The sequence below is a fragment of the Bombina bombina genome, chromosome 1 (genome assembly GCF_027579735.1).
Source record: "Bombina bombina isolate aBomBom1 chromosome 1, aBomBom1.pri, whole genome shotgun sequence".
In the NCBI taxonomy this organism is placed as follows: domain Eukaryota; kingdom Metazoa; phylum Chordata; class Amphibia; order Anura; family Bombinatoridae; genus Bombina; species Bombina bombina.
The window spans coordinates 435,395,958-435,421,109 of record NC_069499.1 but is presented as its reverse complement, the minus strand read 5'-3'; the positions used below and the strand labels follow the sequence as shown (position 1 = coordinate 435,421,109).

Below are 25,152 nucleotides of genomic sequence, written 5' to 3'. Positions count from 1 at the left end.
CCAAACCAAGAGCACCACTTCAAATATAGTGTACAAATGTTCCCATTTGTCAGCTGTACTTTTGGATTTTGAAAATGCTGTACTCTATATGGTCTTGGTGGAACTATAAGCTGTGGTACTCATACCATTAGATCTGGTTAAATGCAGGATTAAGGCTTGTTGGTATGTATTTCAAAGTTGTCAGCTGTAGTGTAAACTGAACAGTTTTAAGTTAACCTGTCTCATTTCAAACACTGAGCAATCTTAGTCTGAGAGTATAACATGTTATGCAGATGTAAAAATCTTACATAAAATGCCTCCTTGCATCTGGAAAGTCCTTGCATAAAGGGGCAGTAAACTCTCTCTCTCTCTCTCTCTCTATATATATATATATATATATAAATATATATATATATAAATATATATATATATAAATAAATAAATAAAAATGCATATCTGCCAAAAGGGCATTGAGGAGGAAACATTTCTGCATGGTTTGAAATATAGAATTTCTACAGCATTGTCAAATAATCATAAATACACTGCTGCCAAAAAAATGTGTTTTTATGGACCACTGGCCCCACCATAAAACTACTACCACACTGAAGTTACAATCCGAAAGAAATAAAAAACATTTGCTAAGTAAGTCTTACCTCCTCTGCAAATCAAAGTGATCTGCCGCCTGACTCAGACACACACTGTACAAACAAAGTGCCAAGTATGTCTCACACTGTGCATAGTGATTTAGTGCACACTCAGAAATCCTCTCAAATGCTAATACTTTACTCCTTGTAACAACATTTCATATGCTCAATTAGCACTCTGCTGTAGTACCCACTGGTGGCTGCCAAAATTATTATTTTTTTTTTAAGTTCTTGCCCCATTGGGCCCCTGACAGGAGTCACCCCTGTCACCCCCTGATGGCGGCCCTGTATGTATATATATATATATATATATATATATATATATATATATATATATATATATATATATATATATATACAGTATATTATTAAAATCTTATAGCCTGGCCTTTTGAAAGCAAATACAGAATTCTGAAAATGTTGCCATTGTGGAGTAAATAAACACATTTTAAATGAGCTAGTGCTTTAGTGTATCGGCCTATTTAAAACTGTATTACATTTCAGAATGAACTGCAGAAATGTTTTTCACTAAAAAAAAGATATCGCAGAAAGTGAAAAAAAGTTCTGTCTCTGGGCATTAGCTTCTAGCTTCATATACATTAATTTTTCCTCAGTTAAATAAGTGGAATTCCCTTGCTTTTCAATGCTTATGTTTATTTACAAATATAATAATATAACAACTTTTCACAGCTAAATTTCTATGAGAAGTCAATCCTTTTTCTTTTTTTTTTTAAATAGATAATTATGCCACTCTTTCTCGCTTGATTGATCTTTTAAGAAGAGCCGGCAAACTGGAAGATATACCAAAGTTCCTTGATATGGCTGAAAAACATTCTTCTAGGGCAAAGCTTGAACCAGGTTTTCATTACTGCAAAGGACTATACCTTTGGTATGTTATAGAATTTAAATTTACATATTTTATTATACCACAAGAAGGATATAGCCCCATTAGAGCTGATCAGTGCTTTTATATGTAGCCCCAATAACATCCGTTGTTCTTCATATTTATATTTTCAATATTGCAATCTGATTTTGTTTTCATGTTTCCCAACAGTGTACACTGAATCTTGCTACTTTACCATGTGCTCAAATTCACCAAATTAAAGTTTACTTCTGAAAGTGGATCTCTTGGGCTTGACATAGACCATTTTAACACCTCTTTTATACTTTTGCTCCTGTTCATAAAGGGACTGCAAAGTAAAAATTAAACTTTCCTCATTCAAATAGAACACACAATTTTGAACAACTTTCCAATTGACTTCCATTATCTAATTTGCTTTGTTCTCTTTGTTATCCTTTGTTGAAAAAGAATACCTAGGTATGCTCAGGAACATCAATGCACTACAGTGGCGCCACTAGTAATCATTTAGGCTGTACACAGATCAGCAGAAGTGTAGTGACACTTTCTTTCATGTAATTAACAAGAGTCCATGAGCTAGTGACGTATGGGATATACATTCCTACCAGGAGGGGCAAAGTTTCCCAAACCTTAAAATGCCTATAAATACACCCCTCACCACACCCACAAATCAGTTTTTACAAACTTTGCCTCCAAGGGAGGTGGTGAAGTAAGTTTGTGCTAGATTCTACGTTGATATGCGCTCCGCAGCAAGTTGGAGCCCGGTTTTCCTCTCAGCGTGCAGTGAATGTCAGAGGGATGTGAAGAGAGTATTGCCTATTGAATGCAGTGATCTCCTTCTACGGGGTCTATTTCATAAGGTTCTCTGTTATCGGTCGTAGAGATTCATCTCTTACCTCCCTTTTCAGATCGACGATATACTCTTATATTTACCATTTCCTCTACTGATTCTCGTTTCAGTACTGGTTTGGCTTTCTACAAACATGTAGATGAGTGTCCTGGGGTAAGTAAGTCTTATTTTCTGTGACACTCTAAGCTATGGTTGGGCACTTTATTTATAAAGTTCTAAATATATGTATTCAAACATTTATTTGCCTTGACTCAGAATGTTCAACTTTCCTTATTTCCAGACAGTCAGTTTCATATTTGGGATTATGCATTGAATTATCATATTTTTTCTTACCTCAAAAATTTGACTTTTTTCCCTGTGGGCTGTTAGGCTCGCGGGGGCTGAAAATGCTTCATTTTATTGCGTCATTCTTGGCGCGGACTTTTTTGGCGCAAAAATTCTTTTCCGTTTCCGGCGTCATACGTGTCGCCGGAAGTTGCGTCATTTTTTGACGTTATTTTGCGTCAAAGATGTCGGCGTTCCGGATGTGGCGTCATTTTTGGCGCCAAAAACATTTTAGGCGCCAAATAATGTGGGCGTCTTTTTTGGCGCTAAAAAATATGGGCGTCATTTTTGTCTCCACATTATTTAAGTCTCTCTATTTATTGCTTCTGGTTGCTAGAAGCTTGTTCACTGGCATTTTTTTCCCATTCCTGAAACTGTCATTTAAGGAATTTGATCAATTTTGCTTTATATGTTGTTTTTTTCTTTTACATATTGCAAGATGTTCCACGTTGCAACTGAGTCAGAAGATACTACAGGAAAATCACTGCACAGTGCTGGAGCTACCAAGCTAAGTCTGCTATAAACTTTTGGTATCTGTTTCTCCAGCTGTTATTTGTATTGCATGTCATGTCAAACTTATTAATGCAGATAAAATTTCCTTTAGTACTATTACATTACCTGTTGCTGTCCGTCAACATCTAATTTTCAGAGTGTTCCTGATAACATAAGAGATTTTATTTTTTAAATCCATTAAGAAGGCTATGTCTGTTATTTCTCCTTCTAGTATACATAAAAGTCTTTTAAAACTTCTCTTTTTTTCAGATGAATTTTTAAATGAACATCATCATTCTGATACTGATAATGGTTCTTCTGGTTCAGAGGTTTCTGTCTCAGAGGTTGATGCTGATAAATCTTTGTATTTGTTCAAGATGGAATTTATTCGTTCTTTACTTAAAGAAGTGTTATTTGCATTAGAAATAGAGGATTCTGGTCCTCTTGATACTAAATGTAAACGTTTAAATAAGGTTTTTAAATCTCCTGTAGTTATTCCAGAAGTGTTTTATCTCCCTGATGCTATTTCTGAAGTAATTTCCAGGGAATGGAATAATTTGGGTAATTTATTTACTCCTTCTAGACGTTTAAGCAAATTATATCCTGTGCCATCTGACAGATTAGAGTTTTTTGGGACAAAAATCCCTAAGGTTATGGGGCTGTCTCTACTCCTGCTAATGTACTACTATTCCTATGGCAGATAGTACTTCATTTAAGGATCCTTTAGATAGGAAAATTGAATCTTTTCTAAGAAAAGCTTACTTATGTTCAGGTAATCTTCTTAGACCTGCTATATTTTTAGCGGATGTTGCTGCAGCTTCAACTTTTTGGTTAGAAGCTTTAGCGCAACAGGTAACAGATCATAATTTTATAGCATTATTATTGTTATAACATGCTAATTATTTTATTGGTGATACCATCTTTTGATATCATTAGAGTTGATGTCAGGTATATGTCTCTAGCTATTTTAGCTAGAAAAGCTTTATGGATTAAACTTGGAATGCTGACATGTCTTCTAAGTCAACTTTGCTTTCCCTTTCTTTCCAGGGTAAATAATCATTTCGTTCCTTTCCTCACAACAAGGAACAAAAGCCTGATCCTTCATCCTCAGGAGCGGTATCAGTTTGGAAACTATTTCCAGTTTGGAATATATCCAAGCCTTATAGAAACCTATAGTCAGCTCCTAAGTACCTATGAAGGTGCGGCCCTTATTCCAGCTCAGCTGGTATGGGGCAGATTACGTTTTCTTCAAATAAATTTGGATCAATTCCGTTCTTAATCTCTGGTTTCAGAAACATTGTTTCAGAAAGGTACAGAATTGGCTTCAAGTTAAGGCCTCCTGCTAAGAGATTCTTTTCTTTCCCGTGTCCCAGTTGACACAGCAAGGCTCAGCATTTCTGAAATGTGTTTCAGATCTAGAGTTGGCTGGAGTATTTATGCCAGTTCCAGTTCTGGAACAGGGGCTGGGGTTTTATTTTATCTCTTCATTGTACCAAAGAAGGTCAATTCCTTCAGACCAGTTCTGGATCTATCATTATTGAATCGTTATGTTAGGATACCAACATTCAAGATGGTTACTGTAGGACTATCCTGCCTTTTGTTTAGCAAGGGCATTATATGTCTACAATAGATTTACAGGATGTGTATCTGCATATTCCGATTCATCCAGATCACTTTTAGTGTCTGAGATTCTCTTTTTAGACAAGCATTACCAGTTTTGTGGCTCTACTGTTTGGTCTAGCCTCAGTTCCAAGAATTTTTTTCAAAGGTTCTCGGTGCCCTTCTTCTGTAATCAGAGAATAGGGTTTTGGTATTTCCTTATTTGGACGATATCTTGGTACTTGCTCAGTCTTCTCATTTTCGAAGAATCTCATACGAATCGACTTGTGTTGTTTCTTCAAGTTCATGGTTGGAGGATCAATTTACCATTCAGTTCATTGATTCCTCAGACAAGGGTAACCTTTTTAGGTTTCTAGATAAATTCAGTGTCTATGACTCTGTCCTTGTCAGACAAGAGAAGTTTAACATTGATATCAGCTTGTCAAAACCTTCAGTCACAATCATTCCCTTTGGTAGCCTTATGCATGGAAATGTTGGGTCTTAGGACTGCCGCATCGGATGCGATCTCCTTTGCTCGTTTTCACATGCGACCTCTTCAGCTCTGTATGCTGAACCAATGGTGCAGGGATTACTCAAAGATATCTCAATTAATATCTTTAAACCGATTTTACGACACTCTCTGACATGGTGGACAGATCACCATCGTTTAGTTCAGGGGGCTTCTTTGTTCTTCCGACCTGGACTATAATCTCAACAGATTCAAGTCTTACAGGTTGGGGAGCTGTGTGGGGGTCTCTGACGGCACAAGGGGTTTGGGAATCTCAGGAGGTGAGATTTCCGATCAATATTTTGGAACTCCGTGCAATTTTCAGAGCTCTTCAGTCTTGGCCTCTTCTGAAGAGAGAGTTGTTCATTGTTTTCAGATAAGACAATGTCACAACTGTGGCATACATCAATCATCAAGGAGGGACTCACAGTCCTCTGGCTATGAAAGAAGTATCTCGAATTTTGGTTTGGGCGGAATCCAGCTCCTGTCTAATCTCTGCGGTTTATATCCCAGGTATGGACAATTGGAAAGCGGATTATCTCAGTCGCCAAACGTTGCATCCGGGCGAATGGTCTCTTCACCCAGAGGTATTTCTTCAGATTGTTCAAATGTGGGAACTTCCAGAAATAGATCTGATGGCTTCTCATCTAAACAAGAAACTTCCCAGGTATCTGTCTAGATCCCGGGATCTTCAGGCGGAGGCAGTGGATGCATTTTCACTTCCTTGGAAGTATCATCCTGCCTATATCTTTCCGCCTCTAGTTCTTCTTCCAAGAGTAATCTCCAAGATTCTGAAGGAATGCTCGTTTGTTCTGCTGGTAGCTCCGGCATGGCCTCACAGGTTTTGGTATGCGGATCTTGTCCGGATGGCCTCTTGCCAACCGTGGACTCTTCCGTTAAGACCAGACCTTTTGTCTCAAGGTCCTTTTTTCCATCAGGATCTGAAATCCTTAAATTTAAAGGTATGGAGATTGAACGCTTGATTCTTGGTCAAAGAGGTTTCTCTGACTCTGTGATTAATACTATGTTACAGGCTCGTAAATTTGTATCCAGAGAGATATATTATAGAGTCTGGAAGACTTATATTTCTTGGTGTCTTTCTCATCATTTTTCTTGGCATTCTTTTAGAATACCGAGAATATTACAATTTCTTCAGGATGGTTTAGATAAGGGTTTGTCCGCAAGTTCCTTGAAAGGTCAAATCTCTGCTCTTTCTGTTCTTTTTCACAGAAAGATTGCTATTCTTCCTGATATTCATTGTTTTGTACAAGCTTTGGTTCGTATAAAGCCTGTCATTAAGTCAATTTCTCCTCCTGGAGTTTGAATTTGGTTCTGGGGGCTCTTCAAGCTCCTCCATTTGAACCTATGCATTCATTGGATATTAAATTACTTTCTTGGAAAGTTTTGTTCCTTTTGGCCATCTCTTCTACCAGAAGAGTTTCTGAATTATCTGCTCTTTCTTGTGAGTCTCCTTTTCTGATTCTTCATCAGGATAAGGCGGTGTTGCGAACTTCTTTTGAATTTTACCTAAAGTTGTGAATTCCAACAACATTAGTAGAGAAATTGTGGTTCCTTCATTATGTCCTAATCCTAAGAATTCTAAGGAGAAATCGTTGCATTCTTTGGATGTTGTTAGAGCTTTGAAATATTATGTTGAAGCTACGAAATCTTTCTGTAAGACTTCTAGTCTATTTGTTATCTTTTCCGGTTCTAGGAAAGGCCAGAAAGCTTCTGCCATTTCTTTGGCATCTTGGTTGAAATCTTTAATTCATCTTGCCTATGTTGAGTCGGGTAAAATTCCGCCTCAGAGAATTACAGCTCATTCTACTAGGTCAGTATCTACTTCCTGGGCGTTTAGGAATGAAGCTTCGGTTGACCAGATCTGCAAAGCAGCAACTTGGTCCTCTTTGCATACTTTTACTAAATTCTACCATTTTTATGTATTTTCTTCTTCTGAAGCAGTTTTTGGTAGAAAAGTTCTTCAGGCAGCGGTTTCAGTTTGAATCTTCTGCTTATGTTTTTTGTTAAACTTTATTTTGGGTGTGGATTATTTTCAGCAGGAATTGGCTGTCTTTATTTTATCCCTCCCTCTCTAGTGACTCTTGTGTGGAAAGATCCACATCTTGGGTAGTCATTATCCCATACGTCACTAGCTCATGGACTCTTGTTAATTACATGAAAGAAAACATAATTTATGTAAGAACTTACCTGATAAATTCATTTCTTTCATATTAACAAGAGTCCATGAGGCCCACCCTTTTTTGTGGTGGTTATGATTTTTTTGTATAAAGCACAATTATTCCAATTCCTTATTTTATATGCTTCGCACTTTTTTTCTTATCACCCCACTTCTTGGCTATTCGTTAAACTGATTTGTGGGTGTGGTGAGGGGTGTATTTATAGGCATTTTAAGGTTTGGGAAACTTTGCCCCTCCTGGTAGGAATGTATATCCCATACGTCACTAGCTCATGGACTCTTGTTAATATGAAAGAAATGAATTTATCAGGTAAGTTCTTACATAAATTATGTTTTTTTGTGTGTGGAGCGATAAGAGCAGCCTTAAACAGCAGGAGGGAGGGGCAGTACTTACACAGCTCAGTCAGGAAGCAGGAACCCTTCAGGGGATTGTTTCAACAATGATGTCAGCAAACTGGGAGTCCTTGGAGCTGACTGACACCTGCACTGGCAAATTAGCACTAGAGGAGTTAACCACACCCACGTGCAAGGCAGCATGGAACTACAGCATCTCTACCACAGAGCCTACATTTACCCATCAATAAACAAGCTTAACCTTGGTTCTGAACCAAAAATGGGCTGGCTCCTAAGCTTTACATTCCTGCTTTTTAAATAAAGATAGCAAGAGAACAAAGAAAAATAGATAATAGGAGTAAATTAGAAACTTGCTTAAAATTGCACACTCTATCTGTATAATGAAAGAAAATAATTTGGGTTTAGTAACCCTTTTAACCCCTTAATGACCACAGCACTTTTCCATTTTCTGTTCGTTTGGGACCAAGGCTATTTTTACATTTTTGTGGTGTTTGTGTTTAGCTGTAATTTTCCTCTTGCTTATTTACTGTACCCACACATATTATATACCGTTTTTCTCGCCATTAAATGGACTTTCTAAAGATACCATTATTTTCATCATATCTTATAATTTACTATAAAAAAAAATTATAAAATATGAGGAAAAATGGAAAAAAACACACTTTTTCTAACTTTGACCCCCAAAATCTGTTACATATCTACAACCACCAAAAAACACCCATGCTAAATAGTTTCTAAATTTTGTCCTGAGTTTAGAAATACCCAATGTTTCATACCACCATTTCACCGCCAAATGCGATCAAATACAAAAAATCGTTCACTTTTTCACAAATTTTTTCACAAACTTTCGGTTTCTCACTGAAATTATTTACAAACAGCTTGTGCAATTATGGCATGAATGGTTGTAAATTCTTCTCTGGGATCCCCTTTGTTCAGAAATAGCAGACATATATGGCTTTGGCGTTGCTTTTTGGTAATTAGAAGGCCGCTAAATGCCACTGCGCACCACACGTGTATTATGCCCAGCAGTTAAGGGGTTAATTAGGGAGCTTCTAGGGAGCTTGTAGGGTTAATTTTAGCTTTAGTGTAGTAGACGACCCCAAGTATTGATCTAGGCCCATTTTGGTATATTTCATGCCACCATTTCACCGCCAAATGCGATCAAATTAAAAAAAACGTTACATTTTTCACAATTTTAGGTTTCTCACTGAAATCATTTACAAACAGCTTGTGCAATTATGGCACAAATGGTTGTAAGTGCTTCTCTGGGATCCCCTTTGTTCAGAAATAGCAGCCATATATGGCTTTGGCATTGCTTTTTGGTAATTAGAAGGCCGCTAAATGCCGCTGCGCACCACACGTGTATTATGCCCAGCAGTGCAGGGGTTAATTAGGGAGCTTTTAGGGAGCTTGTATGGTTAATTTTAGCTTTAGTGTAGTGTATTAGACAACCCAAAGTATTGATCTAGGCCCATTTTGGTATATTTCATGACACCATTTTACCGCCAAATGCGATCAAATTAAAAAAAAAAAGTTAAATTTTTCACAATTTTAGGTTTCTCACTGAAATCATTTACAAACAGCTTGTGCAATTATGGCATAAATGGTTGTAAATGCTTCTCTGGGATCCCCTTTGTTCAGAAATAGCAGACATATTTGACTTTGGCGTTGCTTTCTGGTAATTAGAAGGCCGCTAAATGCTGCTGCGCCTCACACGTGTATTATGGCTAGCAATGAAGGGGTTAATTAGGGAGTTTGTAGGGAGCTTGCAGGGTTAATTTTAGCTTTAGTGTAGAGATCAGCTTCCCACCTGACGCATCCCACCCCCTGATCCCTCCCAAACAGCTCCCTTCCCTCCCCCACCCCACAATTGTCCCCGCCATCTTAAGTACTGGCAGAAAGTCTGCCAGTACTAAAATAAAAGGGTTTTTAAAAATAATAAAAACATTTTTTAGCATATTTACATATGCTACTGGGTAGGATCCCCCCCTTAGCCCCCAACCTCCCTGATCCCCCCCAAAACCGCTCTCTAACCCTCCCCTCTGCCTTATTGGGGGCCATCTTGGGTACTGGCAGCTGTCTGCCAGTACCCAGTTTGCAAAAAAATATGTTTTTTTTTTTATTTTTTGCCCGGTTTTTCTGTAGTGTAGCTCCCCCCTCCCCACAGACCAACCCCCACCACCTAACTGATTGTTTTTTTATCTTATTTTTTTTACTATTTTTTTTCATTTTCCTACAGTTTTTTTTCTGTGTGTAGCGGTTCCCACCCTCTCCCTCCTCGTGCACGCGCCCGCCCCCACCCTCCCGTGCACGTGCGCGCGTCAGTGCGCGCCCCCTGGCATCCCCACCCACGATCCCGCCCCCCTCCACATCACGAGGGCCATCGATGGCCGCCTCCCGGTCCGGCTCCCACCCACCAACGCAGTAAGCCACCGATCTCCGGTGCAGAGAGGGCCACAGAGTGGCTCTCTCTGCACCGGATGGCTTAAAAAGGTTATTGCAGGATGCCTCCATATCGAGGCATCACTGCAATAACCGGAAAGCAGCTGGAAGCAAGCAGGATCGCTTCCAGCTGCTTTCCACACCGAGGACGTGCAGGGTACGTTCTCAGGCGTTAACTGCCTTTTTTTTGAGGACGTACCCTGCACGTCCTCGGTCGTTAAGGGGTTAAAGGTTGCCCGGTTCAAAAGTAACATGTTCCCTAAAACTTTCAGTAGTATTTGCACTGTTTTGGCATTTTATTTGTTTAATTTAGCTGTCATGGGGGGTCACAAAAGAAAGAAGCTGAATCTCACAGCAGTAGTTTAATCTTCCCAATCCTCAACTACATTCAACAAAACACACTGTGCTGTTTAAGTACAATTATGAAACCTTTGAGTGAAGAGACGGTTGACTGTAGAGGTATTTCTATTTCTCAAATGCTGACATTGTAGGAAAATAAAATGAGCACAGGTGTTATTGAATTCTTTTTTTTATCTGACAGAATTAAGCTATGAAGCTTACTACTGTTTGCCCTTCAGACCCAGTGTTGGTGCCTACTAAGGGAGTTAGAAAAAGCATAATCTCGCAATATATTTTTCAGCAAACCTGCAAACCACATGAAATGAAAAGAAAGAAAACATATCAGCCTATCAATACCTCTTTCTATTACTGCAAAGTGAGTTTATAAGATTTAAGGGACAGTAAATTCAAAATTAAACTTAAAGGGACAGTCTACTCCAGAATTGTTATTAAATTTTGAAAAAGTATGCAGAGAGGACCAAGTTGCAGCCTTGCAAAGCTGTTCCACAGAAGCTTCATCTTTGAAAGCCCAAGAAGAGGAGACAGCCCTAGTGGAATGAGCTGTAATTCTCTCAGGAGTCTGCTGTCCAGCAGTCTCATAAGCAAAACGAATCCTACTTCTCAAGCAGAGGGTAAGAGAAGTAGAAGTAGCCTTCTGACCCTTAAGCTTTCCTGAGAAACAAACAGGGCAGAAGACTGGCGAAAATCCTTAGTCGCCTGTAGGTAGAATTTTAGAGCATGCACAACATCCAAGTTGTGCAACAAACATTCTTTATGAGAAGGAAGATTGGGACAGAGAGAAGGAACAACAATTTCCTGATTAATATTTCTATCCGAAACCACTTTAGGAACCAATTAGGTACCAAGAACCACCTTATCCGCATGAAAAATATGGTAAGGCGAATCACACTGCAAAGCTGAGTGTTCCGTAACTCTCTGAGCAGAAGAGATAGCAATAAGAAACAAAACCTTCCAAGATAGCAACTTAATATCTATGGAATGCATTGGCTCAAATGGAGCCTGCTGCAAAACTTTAAGAACAAGATTAAGGCTCCAAAGAGGAGCAACAGGTTTAAACACAGGCCTGATTCTGACAAAAAGATTGAACATCAGGCCCATCCGCCAGACATTTGTGTAACAAAATAGATAATGCAGAAATCTGAGCTTTCAGAGAATGACTGACAGCTCTTTCTCCAGACCTTCCTGGAGAAAAAGACAAAATTCTAGGAATCCTGACCCTACTCCAAGAGTAGCCCTTAGATTCACACCAATAATGGTATTTACGCCATACCTTTATAGTAAATTTTTCGAGTAACAGGCTTGCGAGCCTGGAGCATGGTCTCAATGACCGACTCAGAAAATCCATGCTTAGACAGAACTAAGTGTTCAATCTCCAAGCAGTTAGCTTCAGAGAAACGAGATTTGGATGGAGGAATGGACCCTGAGTTAGAAGGTCCTTCCTCGGAGGCAACCTCCAAGGCGGCGAGAAGACATCTTCACTAGGTCTGCGAGAACATACAGGAGCTATTAGAATTACTGATGCTCTCTCTTGTTTGATACGAGCAATAACTCATGGAAGGAGCGCAAACGGAGGAAACGGGTATGCTAGACCGAAATGCCAAGGAACCGCCAGAGGATCTATCAGAGCAGCCTGAGGATCTCTTGACCTTGAACCGTACCTTGGAAGCTTGGCGTTCTGCAGAGACGCCATCAGATCCAACTCCGGCACCCTCCATTTGAGGGTTAACTTTGAAAACACCTCTGGATGGAGAACTCACTCCCCGGGGTGAAATGTCTGCTCAGGAATTCCGCTTCCCAGTTGTCCACTCCAGGAATATAGATATCAGACAACAATTGTGAGCTTCCGCCCACTGAATAATCCATGCTACCTCCTTCATGGCTAAGGAATTCCGAGTTCCTCCCTGGTGGTTGATGTAAGCCACTGAAGTGATGTTGTCCAACTGAAACCTGATAAACTGGACTAAGGACAATTGAAACTCAAGCCATCGGAGCAGTTTAAATCGCTCTCAACTCCAAGATGTTTATGAGGAGAGCAGACTCCTCCTGAGTCCATAGTCCCTGCGCCTTTAACTAATCCCAGACTGCTCCCCAGCCTAGCAGACTGGCGTCCGTGGTCACAATCACCCAGAAAGGTCTCCGGAAGCATGTACCCTGAGACAGATGGTCCTGAAAAGGCCACCACGGGAGAGAGTCTCTTCTCGACTGGTCTAGATCTATCCTCTGAGACAGATCTGAATGATCTACGTTCCAATGTCTGAGCATGCATAATTGCAGAGCTCTCAAATGGAATCAAACAAAGGGATTGATGTCCATGGAAGTGACTATCAGACCAATTACCTCCATACATTGAGCCACTGATGGCCGAACAGTTTTGACTGAAGAGAGAGGCAAGAGGAGAGAATTTTGGATTTTCTGACCACTGTCAAAAAAAATTCATAGATCGGGAATCTATTATGGTCCCTAAGAAAACCACCCTTGTAGCTGGAACAAGGGAACTCTTTTCCAGAATCACTTTCCAACCATGGGAACGTAGAAAAGACAACACGATCTCTGTATGAGAGTTTGCTTGTTGAAAAGATGGTGCCTGAACCAATATGTCATTCAGGTATGGTGCAACTGCAATTCCCCAAGACCTGATCACTGCCAAGAGAGCCCCCAGAACCTTTGAGAAATTTCTGGGAGCTGTGGCAAGGCCAAATGGAAGAGCCACAAACTGAAAGTGTTTGTCTAGAAAGGAGAATCTCAGGAATTTGTGATGATCCCTGTGGATGGGTACATGAAGATACGGGTCCTTCAGGTCTATGGTCGTCATGAACTGACGCTCTGGGACCAAAGGAAGAATGGAACAAATGGTTTCCATTTTGAAGGATGGTACTCTGAGGAACTTGTAGAGGCACTTTAGATTGAAAAGTTCCCTCTTTTTAGGGAACCACAAACAGATTTGAATAGAATCCTAAACCCTTTTCCCTTACTGGAACTGGAACAATCACTCCTAGGGAGGAAAGGTCCTGAACACAGTTCAAGAATGCCTCTCTTTTTACCTGGTCTGCAGATAATCTTGATAGATGGAATCTGCCCCTGGGAGTGAAAGTTTTGAATTATATTTTGTAACCCTGAGATACTATGTCCACAGCCCAAGGATCTGGGACATCTAGTCTCCACGCCTAACAAACAGGGAAAGTCTGCCCCACACTTGATCCGAACCCGGACCAGGGGCCGACCCTTCATGCTGACTTAGACTCAGCTGAGGGTTTATTTGATTGCTTCCCCTTATTCCAAGACTGATTGGGCTTCCAAGAAGACTTGGACTGCTCCTACTTGGAAGAGGGAGAGGAAGACTTTTGACGTTACGAAAGGAACGAAAGTTACTTTGACGTCTGTTCTTCTTGTCTTGCGGTAGAAAAGACCCTTTTCCACCCGTAATATCAGAAATTATTTCTGCCAGGTCTTCCCCTTGTAAGGAAGCACCAGAAGCTTGGACTTAGAGATAACAAACATCAGCTGACTAAGATTTTAGTCACAATGCCCTGCGGGCTTTGACAGTGAAGCCAGACATCTTGGCTCCCAGTCTAATAACTTGCATATGAGCATCATAAATAAAGTAATTGGCTAGTAATTGGCTAGTTTGAGAGCCTTAATCCTATCTTGTATCTCCTCCAACAGAGTCTCTACTAAAATTGATTCAGACAAGGCGTTGCACCAATAAGATGCCGCACTTGCTACTGTGGCAATACAAACTGCCATTGAAGATCTTGATGAACATGCATCTTCTTCAAATAAGCTTCCAGCTTTTTGTCCATGGGATCCTTAAAGGGGCAGCTATCCTCTATAGGGATCATAGTTCTCTTAGCCAGAGTAAAAATAGCCCCTTCTACTTTAGGCACCGTGCTCCAAGAATCTTTAATGGAGTCAGCAACAGGAAACATATTTTTAAAGACGAGGAGAATGGAATCCCTGGCTTCTCCCATTCCTGTGAAATAATCTGTCACACGGTCTGGGACAGGAAAAACTTGCACAGAGGAAGAAACATCATAATATTTATTAAGTTTACTAGACTTCTTAGGGTTGACAACGACAGAAGTATCAGAGTCGTCCAAAGTAGCCAATACCTCCTTTAACAGTACGCAAAGGTGTTCAAGCTTAAATCTGAAGTTTACTTCTTCAGTATCAGATGGAGTAATACTGTCCGAATCTTGAGATTTCACCCTCAGAGGCTACCAGTGTATCCTCCTCATCAGACTTATGAGGGACGGCAACCTGCATAGCAGATGGTTTAACAGAAACCTTACTATCTGAATGTCTATTTTTCCTCTTGCATTTTCCCAGCATAGGAAAAGCAGATACCGCAGAAGATAACTGTGCAGCCAAATCTGCAGGCAAATAAACTCCTCCAGGAGGCTGAGAGGAACTGCAGGGCACTGTTTGTGACGCCATAGAGGCTTGGGACGTTTGACGAGAAAGCTGTGGCATTGCCTGAACAGCATCATCCTGAGAGACATTGGGCTCAGAGGACAACAATTTATCTTTAAATTGAAGTGCTCTAGCTAAGCATGCAGCACAGAATTGCATAGGCAAAACAATTTGTGCCTCTAGGCATAACAAGCATATGTCCAAAGACACAGAGTCTTGGTTCATATCTATAATACTAAATAAAAAATTCCCCAAATTGTAGAAATTTTTAAATACACTGTCAAGAATTTTTAATACCACAATTTGGCTGCCAGAAGAGTCTAAAACGATTGTATAGTAGATCACACTGAAGAGACTGAAATTCAATTACTCCGCTCCGTGAATATCCGACAGCAGAAAGAAGTCACATGAATGGCAGAGAGAGGAAACTATGCAGCAAGTAAAAGGCGCGCGTTTCCTCTGCCTACAACATAAGATGCAAGTAGCTGCAGCTGGTTTCAAACTCAAGCAGTTTGTCAGTTAGCCTGTTCTAGCTAAGCAAGCAGAGAAAAACAACTGCCAAATTTTAAGATTATACATAAATCCCTGTATAAAACATAAGCGACACACATACTAATAAAGTATTTCAACAAAATTAGCCCAAAGATGAAAAACGTCTCAATAAAGGGAAGATTAACCCCTAGTCTCAACATACATAATGTGCCTGCCCATTGCCAAAGAAAATCCTATATGAAGGATTTTAAAAATGTCCCCATCTACTGCATATTACATATTATTCTGAAGTGCAAGTCTCCAAGAACTAGAAGACAAAAGCACTTATCTGCAGTCTAGCTGTCCGGTGTGAAAGGACACATACTCCTTACAGAGACCTGTAGAAAAAGAAAGAACAGAGTAACCAACTCTGGTTTTCTGTACCATGCACAGCAATGTTTTAGGAAACAAAGCAAGGACTACCTTACAACTTCCTAACTGCTTAAAAGCCACCACTACTCTACTGAAGAGATTGACGTGGACTCAGCTAAACCCAAATCCTTGCTTGCAGGGAAAAGTACCTGAAAAAGGAATTCATTTCTTATGACACCAAACTTCACCTCCTCCATTGACAGAGGCAAAGAGAATGACTGGGGATTATGGGTAGGGGAGTGACACTTAACAGCTTTGCTATGGTGCTCTTTGCCTCCTCCTGCTGGCCAGGAGTGATATTCCCACTAGTAATTGAATGACGTTGTGGACTCCCCATATTTTAGGAAAGAAAGATAGATAATCCCTTTGTTACCCATTCCCCTGTTTTGCATAACCAACATGGTTATATTAATATACTTTTTACCTCTCTGATTACCTTGTATCTTTGCCTTTGCAGACAGCCCCTTTATTTCAATTATTTTCACAGACTTGCATTTAGCCAATCAGTGCCCTCTCATCAGTCACCATACTGAATGTAAAAGATTATTTCTTCTACAAGATACGACGAGTCCACGGATTTCATCCTTACTTGTGGGATATTAACCTCCTGCTAACAGGAAGTGGCAAAGAGCACCACAGCAGAGCTGTATATATAGCTCCTCCCTTCCCTCCACCCCCCAGTCATTCTCTTTGCCTGTGTTAGTAATAGGAAGAGGTAAAGTGAGGTGTTAGTTTTAGATTCTTCAATCAAGAAGTTTTTTATTTTAAATGGTACCGGTGAGTACTATTTTCCTCAGGGAGATATTAGAAGAAGATTTCTGCCCTGAGGTTGATGATCTTAGCAGATGTAACTAAGATCCATGTTGGTTCCCACAGAACTTCTGAAGGTAGTGCAAGAGATATCTTCAGTGTGGAGAACTGTGTCATGCTACAAGCAGCATTGAGGTATGTTCAGTCTTTTATTCTGAGGAGACTTGGTATATCAGAGCTGGCTGACATTTTTTCCCTGCAAGGGAAGGGCTAAGCAGTAGACCTGTACACTGAGGGTGTTACTGAGAGACCTATGTTTATTCATATTGTCTTAACATATGACGTTTACACTGTATGGGGCTTGACACTGGGAGAGGCAGCTTGATACTTTATAGTTTATTAACAACATAAGTCAGGAGGGCTGCAAGTTTATTTATTATAAAGGGACCACATGGCTTGTTTTCAGACCGCTTCCCATGCGGTTATTCAGACTGTCCATGATGGGCGGGGCCTATTTCACGCGCTCAGACGCGCAGTTTACTCTGACTGAGAAGGCAGCAGGCATTTGCTCCGGTGGGGCCTAAACTTCTGTTCTGTTCACCGGATCGTTGTCGAGTATTTTTGCAGTACCCTGGGGGCAGGTAGGCGCAGGGGTCTTTTTTAAAATTTTTTTGCTTAAAGATGTCTCTTAGAGGGTAAATTTCCATTTTCCTTACCGGGTGCAATCATTTTTGGGCCAATTGAATATAAATATTTAATTGTGTAGCATTTATTAACGTTTTTTGACAATCTGAGAAAAATTGTGCGATTTTTATTTCTTAAAGGCGCAGTACACATTTTTCAAAAAGTGGTTTAAATCAATAAATAAGGTGATCTACGACTATTGTGGTTATTGCTAGTCTGTTCAACATGTCTGACATTCAGGAAACTAATTGCTCTATGTGTTTAGAAGCCATTGTGGTACCCCCTCTTACTTTGTGTACCTCTTGTACTGAAAGGGCCTTACAATGTAAAAAGCATATTTTAAGTAATGAAAGTGTGCCTAAGGATGATTCTCAATCTGAAGAGAATCAGGATATGCCATCTAATTCTCCCCAAGTGTCACAACCTTTAACGCCCACACAAGCGACGCCAAGTACTTCAAGTGCGTCTAATTCTTTTACTCTGCAGGATATTGCTGCAGTTATGTCAACTACCCTTACAGAGGTATTATCTAAATTACCAGTGTTACAGGGTAAACGCAGTAGGTCAGGTATTAATGTGCATACTGAATCATCTGATGCTTTGTTGGCTATTTCCGATGTACCCTCACAGGGCTCTGAGTTGGGGGTCGGGAATTATTGTCTGAGGGAGAACTTTCAGACCCAGGAAGTATGTTACCTCAGACAGATTCGGACGTTATGTCTTTTAAATTTAAGCTTGAACACCTCCGCCTGTTACTTAGGGAGGTTTTAGCGACTCTGGATGATTGTGACCGTATTGTAATTCCACCAGAGAAATTGTGTAAAATGGACAAATATTTGGAGGTACCTACTTACACTGATGTTTTTCCGGTTCCTAAAAGAATTTCGGAAATTATAAAAAAGGAATGGGACAGACCGGGTATACCGTTCTCTCCTCCTCCTAATTTCAAGAAAATGTATCCCATATCAGACACCATTTGGGACTCTTGGCAGTCGGTCCCTAAGGTGGAGGGAGCTATTTCTACCCTGGCTAAGTGTACAACTATACCTATTGAAGACAGTTGTGCTTTCAAAGACCCTATGGATAAGAAGTTAGATGGTCTTCTAAAGAAATTATTTATTCATCAGGGTTTCCTTTTACAACCAACAGCTTGCATTGTCCCAGTCACTACTGCAGCAGCTTTTTGGTTCGATGCTCTAGAAGAATCTCTAAAGGTTGAAACCCCTTTAGAGGACATTTTAGATAGAATTAAGGTTCTCAAGCTAGCTAATTCTTTTATTACAGATTCCACCTTTCAAATTGCTAAATTGGCGGCGAAAAATGCAGGATTTGCCATTTTAGCGCATAGAGCGTTATGGTTAAAATCATGGTCTGCTGATGTGTCATCAAAATCTAAGCTCTTAGCTATTCCTTTCAAGGGTAAGACCCTATTCGGGCCTGAGTTGAAGGAAATAATTTCTGACATTACTGGAGGCAAAGGTCACGCCCTACCTCAGGATAAGTCTGTTAAGATGAGGGGTAGACAAAATAATTTTCGTTCCTTTTGAAATTTTAAAGGAGTACCCTCTGCTTCCTCTTTCTCCACAAAGCAGGAAGGGAATTTTGCTCAGTCCAAATCCGTCTGGAGACCCAACCAGGCTTGGAACAAGGGTAAACAACCCAAGAAGCCCGCTACTGCTACAAAGACAGCATGAAGAGGCAGCCCCCGATCCGGGACCTGATCTAGTAGGGGGCAGACTTTCTTTCTTTGCCCAGGCTTGGGCAAGAGATGTTCAGGATCCCTGCGCACTAGAAATTGTGGCCCACGGGTATCAACTGGAATTCAAGGATTTTCTCCCAAGAGGGAGATTTCATCTTTCATGATTGTCTGTAGACCAGATAAAAAGAGAGGCGTTCTTACGCTGTGTAAAAGACCTTTCTACCATGGGAGTAATTCGTCCCATTCCAAAACTGGAACAGGGACAGGGGTTTTACTCAAATCTTTTTGTGGTATCCAAAAAAGAGGGAACTTTCAGACCCATTTTAGATCTCAAGTGTCTAAACAAGTTTCTCAGAGTCCCATCGTTCAAGATGGAGACTATACGAACAATCTTACCAATGATCCAGAAGGGTCAATATATGACTACAGTGGACTTGAAGGATGCATACCTTCATATCCCTATTCACAAGGATCATCATCAGTTCCTAAGGTTTGCCTTCCTGAACAAACATTTTCAGTTTGTGGCTCTTCCCTTCGGGTTGGCCACAGCACCCAGGATCTTCACAAAGGTTCTAGGGTCCCTTCTGGCGGTTCTCAGACCGCGGGGCATAGCAGTGGCGCCTTATCTGGACGATATTTTAATTCAGGCATCGACTTATCATGACGAAATCTCATACAGACACAATGTTGTCTTTTCTGAGAACTCACGTTTGGAAGGTGAATCTAGAAAAGAGTTCACTAGTTCCACAGACAAGGGTTCCCTTCTTGGGAACTCTGATAGACTCGGTAGACATGAAAATATTTCTGACGGAGATCAGAAAATCAAAGATTCTAAATACTTGCCGAGCCCTTCAGTCCATTCCTCGGCCATCAGTGGCTCAGTGTATGGAGGTAATTGGATTAATGGTAGCGGCAATGGACATCATTCCCTTTGCTCGTTTTCATCTCAGACCACTGCAGCTGTGCATGCTCAGGCAGTGGAATGGGGACTATGTGAATTTATCTCCTCAGATAAATCTGGATCAAGAGACCAGAGACTCTCTTCTTTGGTGGTTGTCACAGGATCATCTGTCCCAGGGGACGTGTTTCTGCAGACCCTCATGGGTGATAGTGACAACAGACACCAGCCTCCCTGGCTGGGGTGCAGTCTGGAATTCCCTGAAGGCTCAGGGTGTATGGACTCAGGTGGAGTCTCTACTTCCAATCAATATTCTGGAATTGAGAGCAATATTCAATGCGCTTCAGGCATGGCCTCAGTTGGCTTCGGCCAAATTCATCAGATTCCAGTCGGACAATATCACGACTGTAGCTTATATCAATCATCAGGGGGGAACAAGGAGCTCCTTAGCCATGATAGAAGTATCCAAGATAATTCGATGGGCGGAGGCCCACTCTTGTTATCTGTCGGCAATCTACATCCCAGGAGTAGAGAACTGGGAAGCGGATTTTCTAAGTCGACAGACTTTTCATCCGGGGAGTGGGAACTCCACCCGGAGGTGTTTGCCTCACTGATTCGCTGATGGGGCAGACCGGAATTGGATCTGATGGCATCTCGTCAGAATGCCAAGCTTCCAAGATACGGATCCAGGTCGAGGGATCCCCAGGCCGAACTGATAGATGCCTTGGCAGTGCCTTGGTCGTTCAGCCTAGCTTATGTGTTTCCACCGTTTCCTCTCCTTCCACGAGTGATTGCTCGGATCAAACAGGAGAGAGCTTCGGTAATTCTGATCACGCCTGCGGGGCCACGCAGGACTTGGTATGCGGATCTAGTTGACATGTCCTCTCTGCCACCGTGGAAACTTCCTTTGAGACAGGACCTTCTCATTCAAGGACCTTTCCAACATCCAAATCTAAATTCTCTGCAGCTGACTTTTTGGAGATTGAACGCTTGACTTTATCTAAGCATGGATTCTCAGATTCAGTCATTGATACTTTGATACAGGCACGTAAGCCTGTCACTAGAAAGATCTATCATAAGATATGGCGTAAATATCTTTTTTGGTGTGAATCCAAGGGTTACTCATGGAGTAAAGTTAGGATTCCCAGGATTCTGTCTTTTCTCCAAGAAGGATTGCAGAAAGGATTATCAACGAGTTCCTTAAAGGGACAGATTTCTGCTTTGTCAATTTTGCTTCACAAACGTTTGGCAGATGTTCCAGATGTTCAGTCTTTTTGTCAGGCTCTAACCAGAATTAAGCCTGTATTTAGACCAATTACACCTCCCTGGAGTTTGAATTTAGTTCTTAGAGTTCTTCAAGGGGTTCCGTTTGAACCCATGCATTCCATAGATATTATCTTGGAAAGTTTTGTTTTTGGTTGCTATTTCTTCGGCTCATAGAGTTTCTGAGCTTTCAGCGTTAAAATGTGATTCGCCTTATCTTATATTTCATTCTGATAAGGTGGTTTTGCGTACCAAACCTGGATTCCTTCCTAAGGTTGTTTCAAATAAGAATATTAATCAGGAAATTGTTGTTCCTTCCTTGTGTCCTAATCCTTCTTCTAAGAAGGAGCGTCTGTTACATAACCTGGACGTGGTTTGTGCCTTGAAGTTTTACTTGCAGGCAACTAAGGATTTCCGTCAATCATCTTCATTATTCATTGTTTATTCTGGAAAGCGTAGGGGTCAGAAAGCTACGGCTACCTCTCTTTCTTTTTGGCTGAGGAGTATCATCCGCCTGGCATATGAGACTGCTGGACAGCAGCCTCCTGAAAGAATTACGGCTCATTCTACTAGGGCTGTGGCTTCCACATTGGCTTTTAAAAACGATGCTTCTGTTGAGCAGATTTGCAAGGCTGCGACTTGGTCGTCTCTTCATACTTTTTCCAAATTTTCCAAATTTGATACTTTTGATTTTTCTGAGGCTGTTTTTGGGAGAAAAGTTCTTCAAGCAGTGGTGCCTTCCGTTTAGGTCTCTGTTTTGTCCCTCCCGTTTCATCCATGTCCTGTAGCTTTGGTATTGTATTCCACAAGTAAGGATGAAATCCGTGGACTCGTCGTATCTTGTAGAAGAAAATTAAATTTATGCTTACCTGATAAATTAATTTCTTCTACGATACGACGAGTCCACGGCCCCCCCTGTCATTTTCAGACAGATTTAGATTATATGTTATTTTTTATAAACTTCAGTCACCTCTGCACCTTTTAGCTTTTCCTTTCTCTTCCTAATCCTTCGATCGAATGACTGGGGGTGGAGGGAAGGTAGGAGCTATATATACAGCTCTGCTGTGGTGCTCTTTGCCACTTCCTGTTAGCAGGAGGTTAATATCCCACAAGTAAGGATGAAATCCGTGGACTCGTCGTATCGTAGAAGAAATTAATTTATCAGGTAAGCATAAATTTACTTTTTTCCTATAGTATACATTGTAGACAATAGGATGCCAGTATTCCCTAAATATTGCTGTCAAATATGTTATGGATCCACAGTTGTTCACTTCTGTATTTAACACACTGATTAACATACTGTGCCACATATTAGCAAATACTGCCCCACTAGAAAGGTCTTCTCCTCAGATTATTAAATTCATAACCGTTACCCAAGCTGCTTGGGACTGGAAAAGGTTTGGATTTCAGAATAGTTAGAATTTTGGAATATTTGTATATTTGCATCTGTAAACTGAGACAGCTTAGAAAGAGGATGGGAACAAATGTAAACAACACTATCTTATGTAATTAGGAAATATTTACATGTCATAATACAGCTTATACATGTAACAAAAGGTAGTTTTATATCATTAGTATACTTTTATATACATAGTACCCTCAGTACTGTAACCAGAAAGGTAATATTTGTTGTTTTAAATAAATAAAGGTTGCTATTTGCATTTTAGAAGATAAAAATCAAACCACAGGAACAGGGGATTTGTACTTGTATGAGTACTTTGCTTTTTTTACATATTAAAAAACAATTAATTGTTTTGTGGTATCCACGTTCCTGAAACAGCAACACCATTTTTTCTTTCATGTAATTAGCAAGAGTCCATGAGCTAGTGACGTATGGGATATACAATCCTACCAGGAGGGGCAAAGTTTCCCAAACCTCAAAATGCCTATAAATACACCCCTCACCACACCCACAATTCAGTTTTACAAACTTTGCCTCCGATGGAGGTGGTGAAGTAAGTTTGTGCTAGATTCTACGTTGATATGCGCTCCGCAGCAAGTTGGAGCCCGGTTTTCCTCTCAGCGTGCAGTGAATGTCAGAGGGATGTGAGAAGAGTATTGCCTATTTGAATTCAATGGTCTCCTTCTACGGGGTCTATTTCATAGGTTCTCTGTTATCGGTCGTAGAGATTCATCTCTTACCTCCCTTTTCAGATCGACGATATACTCATATATATACCATTACCTCTACTGATTCTCGTTTCAGTACTGGTTTGGCTATCTGCTATATGTAGATGAGTGTCCTGGGGTAAGTAAATCTTATTTTCTGTGACACTCTAAGCTATGGTTGGGCACTTTTTTATAAAGTTCTAAATATATGTATTCAAACATTTATTTGCCTTGACTCAGAATGTTCAACGTTCCTTATTTCAGACAGTCAGTTTCATATTTGGGATAATGCATATGAATAAATCAATTTTTTCTTACCTTAAAATTTGACTTTTTTCCCTGTGGGCTGTTAGGCTCGCGGGGGCTGAAAATGCTTCATTTTATTGCATCATTCTTGGCGCTGACTTTTTTGGCGCAAATTTTTTTTTCTGTTTCCGGCGTCATACGTGTCGCCGGAAGTTGCGTCATTTTTTACTTTTTTTTGCGCCAAAAGTGTCGCCGTTCCGGATGTGGCGTCATTTTTGGCGCCAAAAGCATTTAGGCGCCAAATAATGTGGGCGTCTTTTTTTGGCGCTAAAAAAATATGGGCGTCACTATTGTCTCCACATTTTTTAAGTCTCATTATTTATTGCTTCTGGTTGCTAGAAGCTTGTTCACTGGCATTTTTTCCCATTCCTGAAACTGTCATTTAAGGAATTTGATCAATTTTGCTTTATATGTTGTTTTTTCTATTACATATTGCAAGATGTCCCACGTTAACACTGAGTCAGAAGATACTTCTGGAAAATCGCTGCCTGGTGCTGGATCTACCAAAGCTAAGTGTATCTGCTGTAAACTTATGGTATCTGTTCCTCCAGCTGTTGTTTGTACTGATTGTCATGACAAACTTGTTAATGCAGATAATATTTCCTTTAGTACTGTTACATTACCTGTTGCTGTTCCGTCAACATCTAATGCTCAGAGTGTTCCTGATAACATAAGAGATTTTGTTTCTAAATCCATTAAGAAGGCTATGTCTGTTATTCCTCCTTCTAGTAAACGTAAAAAGTCTTTTAAAACTTCTCATTTTTCAGATTAATTTTTAAATGAACATCATCATTCTGATTCTGATAATGGTTCTTCTGGTTCAGAGGATTCTGTCTCAGAGGTTGATGCTGATAAATCTTCATATTTATTTAAAATGGAATTTATTCGTTCTTTACTTAAAGAAGTCCTAATTGCATTAGAAATAGAGGATTCTAGTCCTCTTGATACTAAATCTAAACGTTTAGATAAGGTTTTTAAATCTCCTGTAGTTTTTCCAGAAGTTTTTCCTGTCCCTGATGCTATTTCTGAAGTAATTTCCAGGGAATGGAATAATTTGGGTAATTCATTTACTCCTTCTAAACGTTTTAAGCAATTATATCCTGTGCCATCTGACAGATTAGAGTTTTGGGACAAAATCCCTAAGGTTGATGGGGCTGTCTCTACTCTTGCTAAGCGTACTACTATTCCTACGGCAGATGGTACTTCCTTTAAGGATCCTTTAGATAGGAAAATTGAATCCTTTCTAAGAAAAGCTTACTTGTGTTCAGGTAATCTTCTTAGACCTGCTATATCTTTAGCGGATGTTGCTGCAGCTTCAACTTTTTGGTTAGAAGCTTTAGCGCAACAAGTAACAGATCATAATTCTCATAGCATTATTAATCTTCTTCAACATGCTAATAATTTTATTTGTGATGCCATCTTTGATATCATTAGAGTTGATGTCAGGTATATGTCTCTAGCTATTTTAGCTAGAAGAGCTTTATGGCTTAAAACTTGGAATGCTGATATGTCTTCTAAGTCT

The 25,152-nt window shown here is 40.3% G+C and overlaps 1 protein-coding gene across 1 annotated transcript in view; it reads left to right on the top strand.

Moving 5' to 3' along the window:
* Positions 1 to 25,152, top strand: part of TTC21B (tetratricopeptide repeat domain 21B) — a 397,674-nt gene that overhangs the window by 255,031 nt on the left and 117,491 nt on the right. Inside the window, exon 23 of the mRNA XM_053698392.1 lies at positions 1,362 to 1,512. Within this exon, the coding sequence (XP_053554367.1) occupies positions 1,362 to 1,512 (151 nt within the window). The remainder of the gene's footprint in view (positions 1 to 1,361; positions 1,513 to 25,152) is intronic.